Genomic DNA, 15857 nt, shown 5'->3' with positions numbered 1-15857 from the left:
TGGGGTTACTGGGTTATGGGGATAGGGTGGAGGTGTTGACCTTGGGTAGGGTGCTCTTTCCAAGAGCCGGTGCAGACTCGATGGGCCAAATGGCCTCCTTCTGCACTGTAAATTCTATGAAATGTTCTATGTAAAATGTCTCCATGTTTAGGGAAGGATACACTTGCGTTGGAGTCAGTACAGCAAAGGATCCTTGACAAGAGACGGTTGTAAATTGGGGGTTGATATTCTCTAGTTTAGAAAAATTAGAGTGATCTCGTTGAAACATTCATAATTGTAAAAAGGCTTGACAGGGTGGATACTGAGAGACCGTTTCCCATGGCTGGGAGTCTGGAACAAGGGCAGACAGTTTCAGGGGATCGATGTTTTGGAACCGAGATGAGGAGAAAATTCTTCATTTCCGAGTGTTGTGGATCTTTAGAATACTCAAACCCAGAGGGTTCTGGATGCACCATCATTGAATCTATTTAAGAAATAGACACGTTTTTTGGCTTTGAATAGCTAAAGGGCCAAATGACTGCCCTCTGTGTCATAACGACTTGACATAATGTAGGCTGGCACATCAGTGCAGTACTGAGGGAGTACTGTATTGCCAAAGGTGTTGCCTTTCACATGAAACGTTAAGCTGAGGCCCCATTGCCCCCTCAGGTGGGTACAACAGAGTCAATAGCATTATTCAAAGAAGACCAGGGAAGATCTCTCCATATTCCGGCCATTTTCTATCCCTCAGCCATTATCAATAAAGCAAATTATCTGTTGTTTAATCTGCTGTCTGTGGGACAAATTGCCTGTTGCTTTCTCGCAACCGGTGACAATATTTCAAAAGTATTTAATTTGTTTTAAAGTGCTTTGGAGCATCTTGACATCATGAAAGGTGCTATATAAATGCAAGTTTTTTTCAACTATTTATGGGAAAGGAACGTCTAGGAGAGTACTCATTCAAAATACTCCCATTTCATCGTCCTCTTGAAAGAAGACTAACAAATTTACTTGTAAATTATTTGGATCTTTCTGTAACCATTAATTTACGTGCTACTACACAGTCCCTCTGGTGCTTTCCTGCCCTTCTAGGCTGCTTCAATGATGTCAGTTTCTATGACCGCACAGTATGTCTGGGATTTGGCTGCATTACAAATAGCCCAACTGGAGCCTACTGCACATCGCCAGAAAAATTAACATTTCCAGAAAAGACATGAAATGAATTTGCTAATGTTATAATTTTCCTCTAGTGAAAGGAGGTATTGCATTCTTCCCTCCCTCCCTTAAGACTTCCCATCGCCTTGAAAATCAGAGAATAGGAAGATTAGGGGAGAAAGCAGATGGCTGGCAGTCATTTGTCAGGTCAGCAGTTGTAATTTGTACAAACGTGTCCTCTGCCCTGGAAATTCAATCGAGGCTGATTTGACATTTTAATTTCTGATGAATTATATTTCGGCACACAGTATCATTTGCGTTTAGGCTCTTGGTTTATTGTCTCCGTTCTGTGGAATTCATCAGTTAAAGAGTGAAATTTTTACCATTTGCCCTGAGTGCTTTATTTAATTTGTGGAAAAATTCACCAAAGCAGGGAAAGTTGAAATATCATTACTCATTCGGAAAGAATACTGTTTTCTCATAATCAGGTCATTATGTTGCATAATTTGTTTTAATTCCATCCTGGAACATGAGTGTCACTGGGAGGCTGACATTTGTTGCCCATCCTTAGTTGTTCTGATTAGGCCTTAATACAAGAGGCTTGCTCGGCCTCTTCTGAGACGATGTCGCATGTAAACTTGAGCACATAAGGATGAGAGATGTCCTCCCTCAAAAGTTGTTAGCTAGTCAGTTGTGAGTTTATGTCAATCCAGCTGCTCCATGGTGTCTTCTGCTGATCCAAGCATTTTACTTACAGCTTTTTAAAATTGAATTCAAATTCTCAACTTGGAATGGTGGGATTGAACTCACCTTCTTTGAATAAGTCCAGTTCCCTTGGTTACTCATCCAGTGGAACATAATCAGCAACATAAAAGAGGAGAAAAAACAGTCAGGATTGCCGGACGTAGACATAATCAAACTCTGCTGTGATGTCTTTAAATGTCAAATAGCCTGTTAACACCCGCTCTGGGCCCTGGCAAATTGTGATAACTGAGGCACTAAAAAGCTGCCGACACCCATTGGATCCGTATCCCGAGGAGCTTGCTTGACGGGCCGAATGGTTTGCTACTCCTCCTAACCCGTTTGTATGTTTGTCCTTCAGAAGAGGAGAAAAATATACCTTTGTCCTGTACTTTGATCGGTTTGTTAACTATTCCTAGTTAGAAAACGGTTAATATTGTTACGGCCCCAGTTGATACTATTGGACCGGAAGGTCCCACAATGGAATCCTGCTTCAGAACACCGTAACTTTTACTTTTCTTGGAAAACATGGATGAACAATCACAGGACTGGCAATTAGCCTCTAACAACAGAAAAACTTGGTTAAATCTGAAAAGCTTGACTATAATTGGGCAGCAAGGTAGCACAAGTGGATAGCACTGTGGCTTCACAGCACCAGGGTCCCAGGTCGATTCCCCGCTGTGTCACTGTCTGTGCGGAGTCTGCACATTCTCCCCATGTCTGCGTGGGTTTCCTCCGGGTGCTCCGGTTTCCTCCCACAGACCAAAGACGTGCAGGTTAGGTAGATTGGCCATGATAAATTACCCTTAGTGACCAAAAAGGTTAGGAGGGGTTATTGGGTTACGGGGATAGGGTGGAAGTGAGGGCGTAAGTGCGTCGGTGCAGACTCGATGGGCCGAATGACCTCCTTCTGCACTGTATGTTCTATGTTCTAATATGATACTACTTCACTCCCATTTATCTTCACTAATGTACGCAGATTTTAAGAATAACACAGGTTACAACCTATATCTTATACTATAATGTTCTTAGTAAATACATGATCCCTGTGAACCAACAAGCTAACGGTGGTCAAACATATCTCACTCTGAAACCAAGGGCCAGATGCCACCCTCATTCATTTCATTTCATTTTTCGTTTCTTAATTGAACTTCTGTGGAGTTTTCCTCAAATCCCCCCAGACGATTAATTCCCTTGAGCATCTGGTCTCACTGGACGATGGCTTCCACACAAGTGTTTCCAAACACTACTCTCAAATAGCCCTGCCTTAGAATCTCTTTCAAACAGTGCTTCCTCTCAGCTGATTTCTGCAACGATCCACTTCCAGGATTTCCAACTCTCTTTTCCGTATTTCTCTGCCTTGAATTGCCACATGCATTCAAGCTTTCACACAATCTCTCCGGTACTTTATCATGCCAATAGAACACTACTACTAACACAGACTGTATTAAGTTAGAACATACAGTGCAGAAGGAGGCCGTTCAGCCCATAAAGTCTGCACCGACCCACTTAAGCCCTCACTTTCACCCTATCCCCGTAACCCAATAACTCAATAACCCCATCTATCCTTGTTGGTCACTAAGGGCAATTTATTATGGCCAATCCACCTAACCTGCACATCTTTGGACTGTGAGGGGGAAACCGGAGCACCTGGAGGAAACCCACACAGACACGGGGAGAACGTGCAGACTCCGCACAGACAGTGACCCAGCGGGGAATCGAACCTGGGACACTGGCACTGTGAAGCCACAGTGCTATCCATTTGTGCTACCGTGCTGACATCAAACTTTTGATTTACCTCTGATGTCTGGTTCCTCACTTTTAAATCTGGTTACTGCAGATGTCTCTTTAACTCAGAGCATTTTCGCTGCCTTTCATTTGAATTCCAATGAACAGTACTTTGTTCAAATTCCAATTCCCTTTGTTTCTCTGACTTCAATCTTCTTGGAACCTCTCATTACATTCCTGGGTTTCGAGAACCAGCTGCTCTTTAGTTTCTGGAACTTGCTTTCTTCCCATTACTTCATTGTCCTGCTTCTGGCAGAGCGGTGAGATCTGTTTCCTCTCTAGCTGGTAAGCTCCAACTGCAATGGGTCCAGTTAAAACTAGACTCAAAAGACGTCTAACTTAAAGTGGCCCATGGTTGCTAAGGAACAGCCCAGTCCCCCTCTAAGCTCTCTTTGCTTTTCACATCGTCAACTCTCAAATCACAATGCAGACACGGTTTGAAATGAAAACCAAAACCCTGGTAGATTCATCTGTAACTAAAGTTTTAATGCCTTCTCACACAGAGAGAATAAATTAAAATCACTTAAATCTATACCTGGGCAGCATGGTGGCGCAGTGGGTAGCACTGCAGCCTCACGGCGCCGAGGTCCCAGGTTCGATCCCGGCTCTGCGTCACTGTCCGTGTGGAGTTTGCACATTCTCCCCTTGTTTGCGTGGGTTTCGCCCCCACAACCCAAAGATGTGCATGCGAGGTGGATTGGCCACGCTAAATTGCCCCTTAATTGGAAAAATGAATTGGGTACTCTAAATTTATTTATGTTTTTAAATCTATACCTTGGCCGGGATTCTCCATTATACCGGCACCCGGGGGTTTCCCGATGGCGGGGGGCTGCCCCACAATGGGAAACTCCATTGACCAGCCGGCATAACTGAGAACGCCGCCGGCCGGTCGGGGCAGATATGTGGCGGGGCGGGGCCGAGACTCCCGCCCTTAATTTCTAATATCCAACAATACAAACGTATGTCACTTAAAACTACCTCTGTTTCCTGACAATATGTAGCATCAATTTAAGAAACGGGCACAACCTTCCAGCTCGCTTCTCCATTCTCAGAATGCATTCTCAGAATGCAGCTCATGTTTCTGTACAGTGCCATGAACATTTGGATCTCTTGAATAAGAGATGGAGGAGGCTTGAGTGGCGCATTAACCCAGGAATGATTGGGTTGGGCCAAATGTCCTGTTTCTGTGCTACAAAGCTAGGGTAAAAGGATGTAGGGTTCAGTTCAGCTATTGCGTTGTGCCCGGTATGGAGTTGGGCGCAAGGGAGCCCAATCTGGCTTTGCACCGGGCGCTAGGCTGAGCGTAAGGCACCCAACTCTCTACACTGCGATCTAGATCACACCCTCACTGGGCGCCATCCAGATTATATTTAAATGAGGCATTAGGCTCATTTAAATATGCTGACGTCGCATTCACCTGGTGCCACAAACTGCGACCATTTGTGATGGTCACTCGGATCTAAGACCATTGGAGGCCCCCCCCGGTGATTGGGAGCAGGACAGTACCTTGGCACACCTCGTGACACCTGGGAACTCTGACCGTGCCAAAACGGCATGTCAGGGTGCCATGGGCATGGCTGCCAGGCTGGCATTGCCGAGGGTCAGGGCCTGAGAGGGGCCATGCCCATGAAAGGGGTGGCATGAAGGTTGGGGGGTGAGTGGGGAGGACATGAAGGAGCCTCACAAAGATTGTAGAGGGGAAGAGGGAGCCTGAAAAGTGGGGGCCGTCAGCGAACCCATAACAGGGTGTCCTCACTTGGGAGGTGGGGGAGGCAGGATAATGCCCATGTCTGTGAAGGTTGGCATTGCCCACGGGTGGGGGTATGGGGGCCTTTAAGCTCACTTAGAGATTAGAACACCCTTTCAAATGATGGCCACGATCTCTGAGGAGCTGGTTTCATCGACGGGTTCAGCTCCCCAATGATCCTAAAGGTGCGATCCACTCGCAAGAAAGTTGCGGCTGGTGTCAGCCTGAAGAGGCCTCCCCTCCCGCGGGTTTCCCGGCAGCCTTCGCACCTTGCAGGATCCACCCAAGTGGGGTCAGAAGCACACCCAAAAGGGGTGAAACCAAATGGGGCACACCAAAGTCGGTTTTAAAGTTTCTTCGGCAAACTTACCGGGATCTGCCGGCCTCCCCAACGAGGCCACAGCCTGGACACAAACGTGTCCCCTGGCCCTCCCTCTGGAACATGGATAGCTTGGCACCGCCGAGCTAGCACCTTGGCACTGCCACCCTGGCAGGAGCGCTGTCGGGGTGGCAGTGCAAGGGTGCCTGAGTGCCAAGGTGACACTTCCACGGCTCGGGTAGAGCGTGGCCATGCCCATGAAAAGAGGGTGGGGAGTATGGAGGCTGCGGGGTGTGCATGGCAGGTACGTAGGAGCCTCTGGGTGATTGTGGGGGTGATGGGTCCGGGGGTCCTGAAAGGAGGGGCCTGCATGGGAGGGCATGAAGAGGTGGGGGCCTCTTGTGATTGGGGGTGACATTGTCCATGCATGGGGAGTGTGGGGACTCACAAGCTCACTTAGAGATTACGGCATCCTTTCAGAATGGCAGCCTGATCTCTCAGTTCAGCTCCCTGTGGGCTAAACCAGTGAGAAACTCGCCAGGGCCCCAAAAAAGTGACTAAGTATCATTGGATAGCAGTGGAAACTAAACTCCCTGAAAAACCTGCCACAAATGAACTTAGAAATGTTTCTGTTGAATCGCGCCCTAAATGTGGGTTGGACCGGGGAGGAACTCCCCAATGCAGAAAAGAAATGACTGTGTGGGTGAATACTGGTGTGGATCTCACCCAAAATGCTGGCAAGTCACCCGACCAAAATGACACTTTGGAAGGTTTTGGTTGAATCGCTCCCGTAACCTATGGTCAGGGTAATTCTGTACTCCAATCTGAGATAATTTGATTAAAATCAGCTCTTAATTCCATATGAAAGGATAAGACCCATGTATTGTCAACCTTGTAGCACATTATCACTTTTGCTCAGGGGCATCTAAGTAATAGTAATTTAAAGCAAACCTAATTAAATATAATCGGCTTATTGCTTGGTGCTGCTCACAAGTGATCTGAAAGAAAGAACTTGCATTCTAAACCATCTTTCATGACATCTAGCATCAAAAAAACTTGACAGTCAATGAAGTAGTTTTGAAATGTAGGAAATAAGAGTCTGAATTCTCCATTTGGGAGAATTAGGGCACGATTCTCCGATTGCCAACACCAAAATCACGTTCGGCAATTGGCCAGAGAATCCGTTTTTGCACAGAAATCGGGGGGGGCGACCCCCTTCTTCGGATGCTCCACCCCCTCAAAATTGGCATAATTGCTGTGTACGCCACAAGTAATTGGGACAACCTCAGGACGTCACCTGAGGCCCTCCCCCGATCCTCCGCCCACGATGGGCCGACTTCCTGACGACGCTGGTCGCGTGTCCTCAATTTTCAGGGACTTCGCGTGGCGGCTGCGGACTGTGTCCAGGGCCGCCACAGTCGATGGAGGAAGCCGTTCCGCTGGCCGGGGGGGGGGGGGGGGGGGGAGGAGAGAGAGGCTTTGATGCGGGCTGGGGGGACTTGGAGGGTGGTCCGGCGGTGACGAGGTGCGGCTGCTAGTCCCCCTCCAGGCAGAGCATCGTGGTGCGGGTGCGGCGCTGACGTTTTGGTCATAAGACCAGATGCTTCCTCAGAACATAACTGCAAAATTGGACAATCCAGCCTGTAGTTTTCCTGCTGGAACTGAATAACATGCAATTCGTGTTCCCGTTTTTGGGTGTGGGGGAGGGGGATTCATTCTGCGATTAGGACACATTGTCGGCCTAAATTGGAAGCGATTCTCAGCCCAGAGAGCCGTGTAACCACTGGGACTGGGATTGGTGCTGAAGAGCCTTACCAGCTGGAGCTGGTTATAAGTGATCCACTCATCACACACTCATTGCAGCCACGAAGATGACTCAGAGAAGACCTACCCACCGAATATCGGGAATCTGAAGTGGACCCACTTCCTGATGCCAATGAGGAGAGGAGGGACACCCTCTTTCCCAAGGTGGGCTGCAGACTCGAGCCCACCCTCCTGAACAGTGCCTGGGAGGAGGTGGCGGAGAAAGTCAATGCAGCCAGCCTCACCAGGAAGAGACGGCTTGTGGGTGTGACTGGTGAGGCCTCTGTTCTGAGAGAGGCAGTGTGCCATGGAGATTTCCAATGGCCATTGTGCAGGTGTTAAATAACAAAAACAAAGAACAAATAAAAGTACAGCACAGGAACAGGCCCTTCGGCCCTCCAAGCTCGTGCCAACTATGCTGCCCGACTAAACTACCATCTTCTACACTTCCTGGGTCCGTATCCCTCTATTCCCATCCTATTCATGTATTTGTCAAGATGCCCCTTAAATGTCATTATCGTCCCTGCTTCCACCACCACCACCTCCGCCAGGCACCCACTACTCTGTGTAATAAAACTTGTCTCGTACATCTGCTCTAAACCTTGCCCCTCACACCTTAAACCTATGCCCCCTAGTAATTGACCCCTCTACCCTGGGGAAAAGCCTCTGACTATCCACTCTGTCTATGCCCCTCATAATTTTGTAGACCTCTATCAGGTCGCCCCTCAACCTCCGTCATTGCAGTGAGATCAAACCAAGTTTATTCAACCGCTCCTCATAGCTAATGCCCTCCATACCAGGCAACATTCTGGTAAATCTCTTCTGCACCCTCTCTAAAGCCTCCACATCCTTCTGGTAGTGTGGCGACCAGAATTGAACACTACTCTACAAGTGTGGCCTAACTAAGGTTCTATACAGCTGCAACATGACTTGCCAATTCTTATACTCAATGCCCCGGCCAATGAAGGCAAGCATGCCGTATGCCTTCTTGACTACCTTTTCCACCTGTGTTGCCTCTTTCAGTGACCTGTGGACCTGTACTCCTAGATCTCTCTGACTGTCAATACTCTTGAGGGTTCTACCATTCACTGTATATTCCCTACCTGCATTAGTCCTTCCAAAATGCATTACCTCACATTTGTCCGGATTAAACTCCATCTGCCATCTCTCCGCCCAACTCTCCAAACAGTCCTTTGGTTAGGGTGAGCTCTGGTAATCCCCTGCTTCCTCTGCAGTGAGGATGCACTTTTGAGGAGTGCCAACACCTGGTGGGCCACTGATTGAGCATGGACATGCCCATCGACTTGATGATACCTCTGGGGTATGAGGATTTCCACTGGGGCGGCCACATCACCAGAGGCTCTCTGAACATTTACAGTAGTCAGCGATGTGAACAGCTCTGGGGCCTGTAAGTAGCACCAGAGCAGTGCATTTGGATCACATACTGCAGCAATGGCTGTTTGAACCAGGCCATCCTGATCCCAAGGGGAACACCCTGAATCCACAGACTTGGCACCCAGTCATTCCCTGCGACCCCCCCCCCCCCTCATGTTGCAAACGCAACAAGTTTTGAGAGTTTCTTTTACCCTCTCACCCCCACCCACCCCCGTCTTCAACAGCAATGGCGCTCAGTCCCTGCTTGTAAATACTTGTACCAAAGCGTGCCCACGTGACGTCCGCCTGAGCGGCTGCAGCATGAATGAGTTCAACCTCAAATGAGATTTAAATCCATGCAAATGACTGTTTTGCATGGGCCAGCCAGCGCAGGGCACAAACTTCACCAATGTTGCCACCATGGGGGACCGAAGCAAGGCATCAGAATTGGTGCCAGGCATAAATCATGATTTTTCCCGCTGCCAGCGGTGAATTCAGCCCAAGATTTGTGTGCAACTCGGTCCCATGAGCAACAGTTAAGTAAATTATTAATTCATTTGTTTACCTGAAGAATGATGGAAAAATTCCAATTGATCGCACTTGCCACAAGATGCACCATTTCACAATTTCTTGGCCATCCTATTAGCTTCAGATTTCCTTTCTGGCCTCCTAGAATTTGTTACATGTTAGGGCCACAAATGGCATCACGAGCGGGATTCATGTGACAAGAATTACAAGTCTAGAGGCTGCAGAAAAGTTCTCATAGCACAAAATCCAAACGTTTCTTCTCACACTCCAGGCGGTTGACAGCAAGGTCACGTTTTAATGAGGCTAACCTTGGGCAGAGCCCATCGCCCAGCAATTTGTGGCAATACATATCTCCTGGCATAGTTTTTCAACGCCACACATTGTTGGCGATTGCGACAGTGTTGGGAAATCGTATTTCAATCGAATGTGAATTCCATCAAGTAGTGGATCCTCTGCAGATGATCAGTGAATCCCCTAAGTTTTACTTTTTAATTAAACATTAATTACTTGCAGGAACTACATAAAACATCTCTCTAGTGGAAAAGTGCAAATATACTATTTTTCTTTCTCCCCAATCCCGTATTTATCTAGACAACAGGACTTTTCTAATGTTGAGATGAAATGTTTCTGCTTTGTAATTAAGCTAAATTTAAATAAAAGCAGTTGTATAAATAAAATGCTTTGAAGTCTCAAAATTCCATTCATTTTTCAACTTGAGATTAGAAAGTTATAAAAAATGTCACCAACTCCTTTGTTCCAATGCATTGTTTCTTCTCACTTGTGTTTTCTATTGAACAGAATATTTTACTCATCATGAGGAAAAACAGGATTTTTCACCCTTTTTTTTAAACTAATCATAGGTGATGTGGAGTAATGCTCCCTTTACATCTTCATCAATGTCCCATGATCCCAATTCAGTCAGCTATCCAAAGGCAGCAGCGGAATATTAAAGTTCTTATTACTGTGGCCTTTAGGTGGCAGCACACATTTGGTTGCAATTTACGATTAATTATCAGTGTCTATGTGCTGTTTGTTTATTTGATCTTTCATTTCCACTGAGATTGAGGTTGATGTTTCTTGACTTTAGACCCTCAAAAGCATTTGAGGAGAATTCAGTTCCGCCAGTCTGGGATCTATTCAAATTAGGGTTCCCAAATACCGAACACATATTCAGTTCCGTGCTTGTTGAACAGTACTTCATAAATATTTATTTGAAATTATTGAATTATTAATTTCCCATTCTGCCATAATCTAAATATGTGTATATCATTCCTGGCAGTGCAGCCAAGAGAAATGAGCAGTGTTGCTATTTGATGTCTGCATTTCAGAGCACAACGGATTTATTTTGAGTTATTACAATAAATTCTTAAAACTTGTTTTAGCCACTAAATTAAGGAATCTTGATCACCTCATTGACGGCCCGGCAAAGCGCTGTCTAATATTTGGGGCCCAAACAGAAGATAATGTGATCCTTCTCGAATATATTCTGGAAATGTTCACCAAGGACAGGATATAGACTTACTCGTAGGTCAGGCTGAATTCAGCTATGGAGAAGAAGGTTCCTAGGCTTAATCTCCATGTATACCATATTTTCCACCTCTAGCCAGCTGTAACACTAGAGTTGGGCTGGCAAAGAGGACTCTGGCAATGTTTCCATTCTACTTTATTACTCAGTGAATGTTCATTTGCGTGTTGTGCGAAGGCAGACACACTCTGCCTTGGCTACGGGATGAATACTTTGGTAGCTTGCTGAAGACTAACCGGCACTTTCTGACACTGAGGAGGAAATTAGGTGGGGCGGAAAGAGAAGTCAAGAGGTACACTCTAGAAACAGTACATCTAAGATGTGCCTTCAATGATGATTATTCCTTTTGATGAATCTGATGAAATCTGATTTGTTCCATGGCAAACTTGTCAGTATTCGGCCCGAGTTCATAGAATTTACAGTGCAGAAGGAGGCCATTCAGCCCATCGAGTCTGCACCGGCTCTTGGAAAGAGCACCCTACCCAAGGTCAACACCTCCACCCTATCCCCATAACCCAGTAACCCCACCCAACACTAAGGGCAATTTTGGACACTAAGGGCAATTTATCATGGCCAATCCACCTAACCTGCACATCTTTGGACTGTGGGAGGAAACCGGAGCACTCTGAGGAAACCCACGCACACACGGGGAGAATGTGCAGACTCCTCACAGACAGGGACCCAAGCCGGAATCGAACCTGGGACCCTGGAGCTGTGAAGCAATTGTGCAATCATTAAATTTGACGGGAATATGCAGGTTGCATGCATCAAATAACACAAATGGTATTTTTCGCTTCCAGCCTCCATTTCCATTTTCTGATATGAATCAGGTTTGACAAAATGGTGGCTTACTGTACAACGTTTAATTTCATCTTTTAAATGTAGTTATTATAATCTACTTAGAATTAATTGTGATTAACTAGTTTTTGGTTAATAATTTTTCCCCTCCTTTTCCTCCCCTCTCATTCCCCAGGCAAAAGAGAAATATTCTAGTGGTTTATCTACTTCAGTACCTATTGAAATTACCTGCACAGTTAACATTTTCTCTTTATTTCCTTTAGACTCAATGTTGTCTCTCTCTGATATCAGTGACGGCAGTGATCTGGTAAAAAATGAGAATGTTTACCTGCTTGTTCCAGATTCCTATCCCGTAATCTTAACCCTTTCAGTAATGCTGGGAAACCCCATTTTTGGCTAGCGACGTTAAAGCAGAAAATGAAAATATTAAGAGTCAAGTATTTTGCATACCTAACCTGCCATGCTAACTTTTTTTTATCTTGCAAAGAAAATATAATTATGGGTAACAAATATAAAGCACAGGTTGATCATGTTTTCTACTTCGACACAGTTTCCCAGCCAGCACAGACACAATTACCCAAATGGCCTCCTCTTCAGTGATTCACTTCAGTGGGTGGGAACTTCCAAGCTGGTGAACAAAGTGAAAATGCCCAGGCCTAGACTCATGTCTGTACAAATCCCACTTTGTCAATCCTGGTCTGAAGTCCTCTGGCAATACAGCTTCAATCTGATCTTCCATCCCTTGGTTTAAGTACTTTCAGTAAAGGCAGACGTTTGTGAGATGTGGCACCATAGCAACCATTTGCTCTAAACTCAGTTGATATTTATGTTCTGTTGTTGGAATCAAGTATTTCTAATGGGTACGGGGGAATAAAGAATGTAAAGTGGGCATGTAGTTTATAACTTAATGAGAAAAATGTAATTAAAGTGAAATCCATGTTCTGTAATATTTGGGAAATCTACAAAAGTTAAATAATTTTAACAGGAATGTAAACCACGTTTGGTTGGAGTTGGAAAAGGTTTGAGGATAGCAATCTTTTTGTTACAGTTTCTAAAAGATTGACAAAACACCAGAAACCGTAAATAATATTTAAGTTTGTCTATTTAGTACCAAAAATTAACACCATTAGCAGATCACCTGAGCAGATAGTTTTCTGCAAGCATAAATTAGAAAGAGTGTTTTCAGGAATAGTGTTTTTGGTTACAAGGGCAATTGGGGATGGGCAAAAAATGCTCTCCGAGCCAGCGAAGCCTATATTCCTTGAGTGAATGTTTTTAATGTTTGGACTGGCTGTGGTTTAGTGGAGGCAAGGGTGGTGGAAGTGGAAACAAGCAGTGATTTCCAAAGGAAATTGGATGGGTACTTGAAGGAAGTAAACTTTCAGGGCTACAGGAATCGAATGGTGGAGGGAGACAGATGGCTGGTATGAGCATCATGGGCTGAATGATGTCAATCTGTTTCATAAATTTATGAAAGATTTCTTGAATCGTTGGAGTGATTTTCATCTTTGCCCGAGTAGTAATCTGGCGTTTTACAGAATCTGTTCATTCATTTGACCAAAATGGAAATCTGGCGAGTTCTATTCCGCCGGTTTTCTGCCCAGGCAAGCAATTTCAAAGTTGCCAGCAATGCCTGCCGAAAATACTTCACTTTAAAATCAAGAATATAAGTAGTTATGCGTAAATGTTAAACAGGTGTTGAGATGTTTGGCACTTTTGCCAATGTGTTTCCAATTTTGACTCTGTTGAGGATGGCAGGATCCGAGATGTGCAACTGCATTGCCAGAGGATTGGAAATTGGTTGCATTCCCAACCTTGAATGATTGACCAAATGTGACATTAAAGAAGGGAGAGCATTATTTTTATAATGATGATGAGGTGAGGCCAAACTGCTGATGAGATAAGCAAAGGAAAATGCTTCCCATATTGAGTTCAACTAGTTCCTGTTAAATCTCTATTGTGATTTTTCTTCCAGCTCTAAATATCACCAGTCTAGCAAGGCTGTCTATAAGTAACTTGTCTCCCTTCAGTCCAAAAATAACAAAGTTAATATAAGAGTCTATAGGAACCACTTGGTCACACCCAAGGATGTGTATTCTAAAATTAATTTGAATGTATTGTGCTCATTCCCCCTGATTTTCCACCCCCTTCTGAGAAAGTGACCTCATGCCGGAGTCCAACTGCACAGACACACCAGTAGCTCTTTAATAGACTGCGCATTCTGATGGGGATTGCAATCCTGTACTTATCTGAGATGCACATGCAGGCACTTGCCAGCAGAAATCAATAGAAAGCAGTGAGAATCTTCGGTCATTTTATTTCTCCTCGTCCCATCCACTGAGACATTGTGTAATTCTGCTGGTATCCACAATATTACAACTTAAATTCCAATTTGTGCCGATGTAGGTGAAGGAGATAGATGTAGTCTGCTCAGTACACTCGTAATTTTATTCTTAAGCAAGAATCTTGGCTGTAATTTTAAGCAGTTGATTCACTTACTGCAAACTACCAGTGGCGTTGCTACTGTTTGTCGGTGGCTCCTTCATCCAGGGACAGTTTACACCCACTTTCGACAAAGCTTCTCTAAGGGTGACAGGTTCAGTGTTTGGCTATCCCGGCTTTCTGACGTTCAGCAAATTCTTCCCAGCTTTACTGTAGTTTGGTTTATTCCCTCCTACTTGCATTGTTCCTAATCCCCCATTCAATCCCTTGAGTGCTAACAGTGAATCCCTACCACAGAGCCTTTGGGCTGAAGGGTGAAGTTTGAATTTTGCTGTGCATCTTTGGACAAAGTAAAGGGAATGCATTTACAACTTGTTTTTCTTCCCTCCACTCCTTTGCACAGAAGTTGAATTAATTGAAGAATCCCTCAGATGACATGAAACTGTCACTCTGGCATTAAGGTTATATTAAATCCATCAATGCAAAAAGGCTTGTTGAAAAAAAGAAAAACATATTTAAAGTTTCTTATCTGTAACTGCCAGTTACTAACCATTGCTAATAACAGACCTGTAACCTCCAGTAATTTACCCTACACACTATCGGACATTTAACTATCAATGATATTGAACAGACACAGCCCACGTTAATCAAGCCTGGATCTGTAATCGTATAACTAGGTGTTTTTCACATTTCCCGGGCTTTTACAGTGAAGATTTCATGTACCTGCCGTGACATTTTAATTAAATTCCAGTGGTGGCACTTGCTGTGAAGTCTTTGGGAGGCATTTGATCCCTTGCGAGGAACCTGACGAGGCAGTCACTGCAGTGAGATAAGCTTCTGATAATTTGTACGGTTACAATGCTAACTTCAAGAAACTCTACATGTCGTTGTCAGACAGTGTGTCATCAATTTCCCCATTCTTTCTTCCCTGCTGCTACGTTCAGTGGTGCTCACACAGGAGCAGTAAAGATTTTTCTTGGTCTTCTGTGAAAGAGTTGTCATTTTTTCTGATTTAAGTAATGAGGCATTTCTGCATCAAGGTGAAGATCATTCATTATGGAACAAATGATCTATTTCCATTTTTTTAAACCTCTCCCTGTGGTAGGATTCCAAATGGGGAATGTGGGAGTAAGAAATGGCTACAGTATCGCAACAAATGACCCAAAGCTGTAACTATTGTCTAAATATTTGACCTTCGGCAGCACCTTCACTCAGCCTAATTTTCCTCTCCCCTGATATCACAGAGATGCTTTTCCATCAGAGTTACCTTGTGGCAATTAACCACAAGAGGCCTGTCCATTTCCCCCTACCTTGTAGCCCTTCTACCATCCTGTTACCCATTCATTTCAGTTGTGATAGAAGAACTATCTGAACCATGGACTGCTTCATGACCGTTTTATGCAGTAAGCCTTCCACAGAAACTCAGCTCCACGAGCCAGGTTTAAATCCAGGATTAAAAATTTGAATCTCAATCTCTGTCAAGTATGTCTCTTGTCCTTGCTCAATTGCTGCTCTCATTTCTGAGAGTAGGTGGCATCCATTAGTCTGTCCTCTCCTTTTCCCAAGGTGCCATATTCTATCACCATCAACTACTGAATACCATCGCAAACTCACCACATTTGTCTTAATGAACTCTGGAATAATAATAGAACATAGAG

The 15857-nt window shown here is 44.8% G+C and overlaps 1 protein-coding gene across 3 annotated transcripts in view; it reads left to right on the top strand.

Annotated features, from left to right (window-relative positions):
* The window catches only part of LOC140427204 (protein diaphanous homolog 1-like), a 464569-nt gene that overhangs the window by 441327 nt on the left and 7385 nt on the right, over positions 1 to 15857 (top strand). The window contains exon 27 of one of the 3 annotated variants that reach the window (XM_072512805.1): positions 12021 to 12064. The exons of the other annotated variants lie outside the window; for them this stretch is intronic. Coding sequence (XP_072368906.1) covers positions 12021 to 12064 — 44 coding nt within the window. The remainder of the gene's footprint in view (positions 1 to 12020; positions 12065 to 15857) is intronic. 3 annotated transcript variants of the gene reach the window in all.

The sequence above is a fragment of the Scyliorhinus torazame genome, chromosome 7, assembly GCF_047496885.1.
Source record: "Scyliorhinus torazame isolate Kashiwa2021f chromosome 7, sScyTor2.1, whole genome shotgun sequence".
Classification (NCBI taxonomy): Eukaryota; Metazoa; Chordata; class Chondrichthyes; order Carcharhiniformes; family Scyliorhinidae; genus Scyliorhinus; species Scyliorhinus torazame.
Note: the sequence above shows the minus strand (reverse complement) of the source record. Positions and strands in the feature narration are given on the sequence as shown.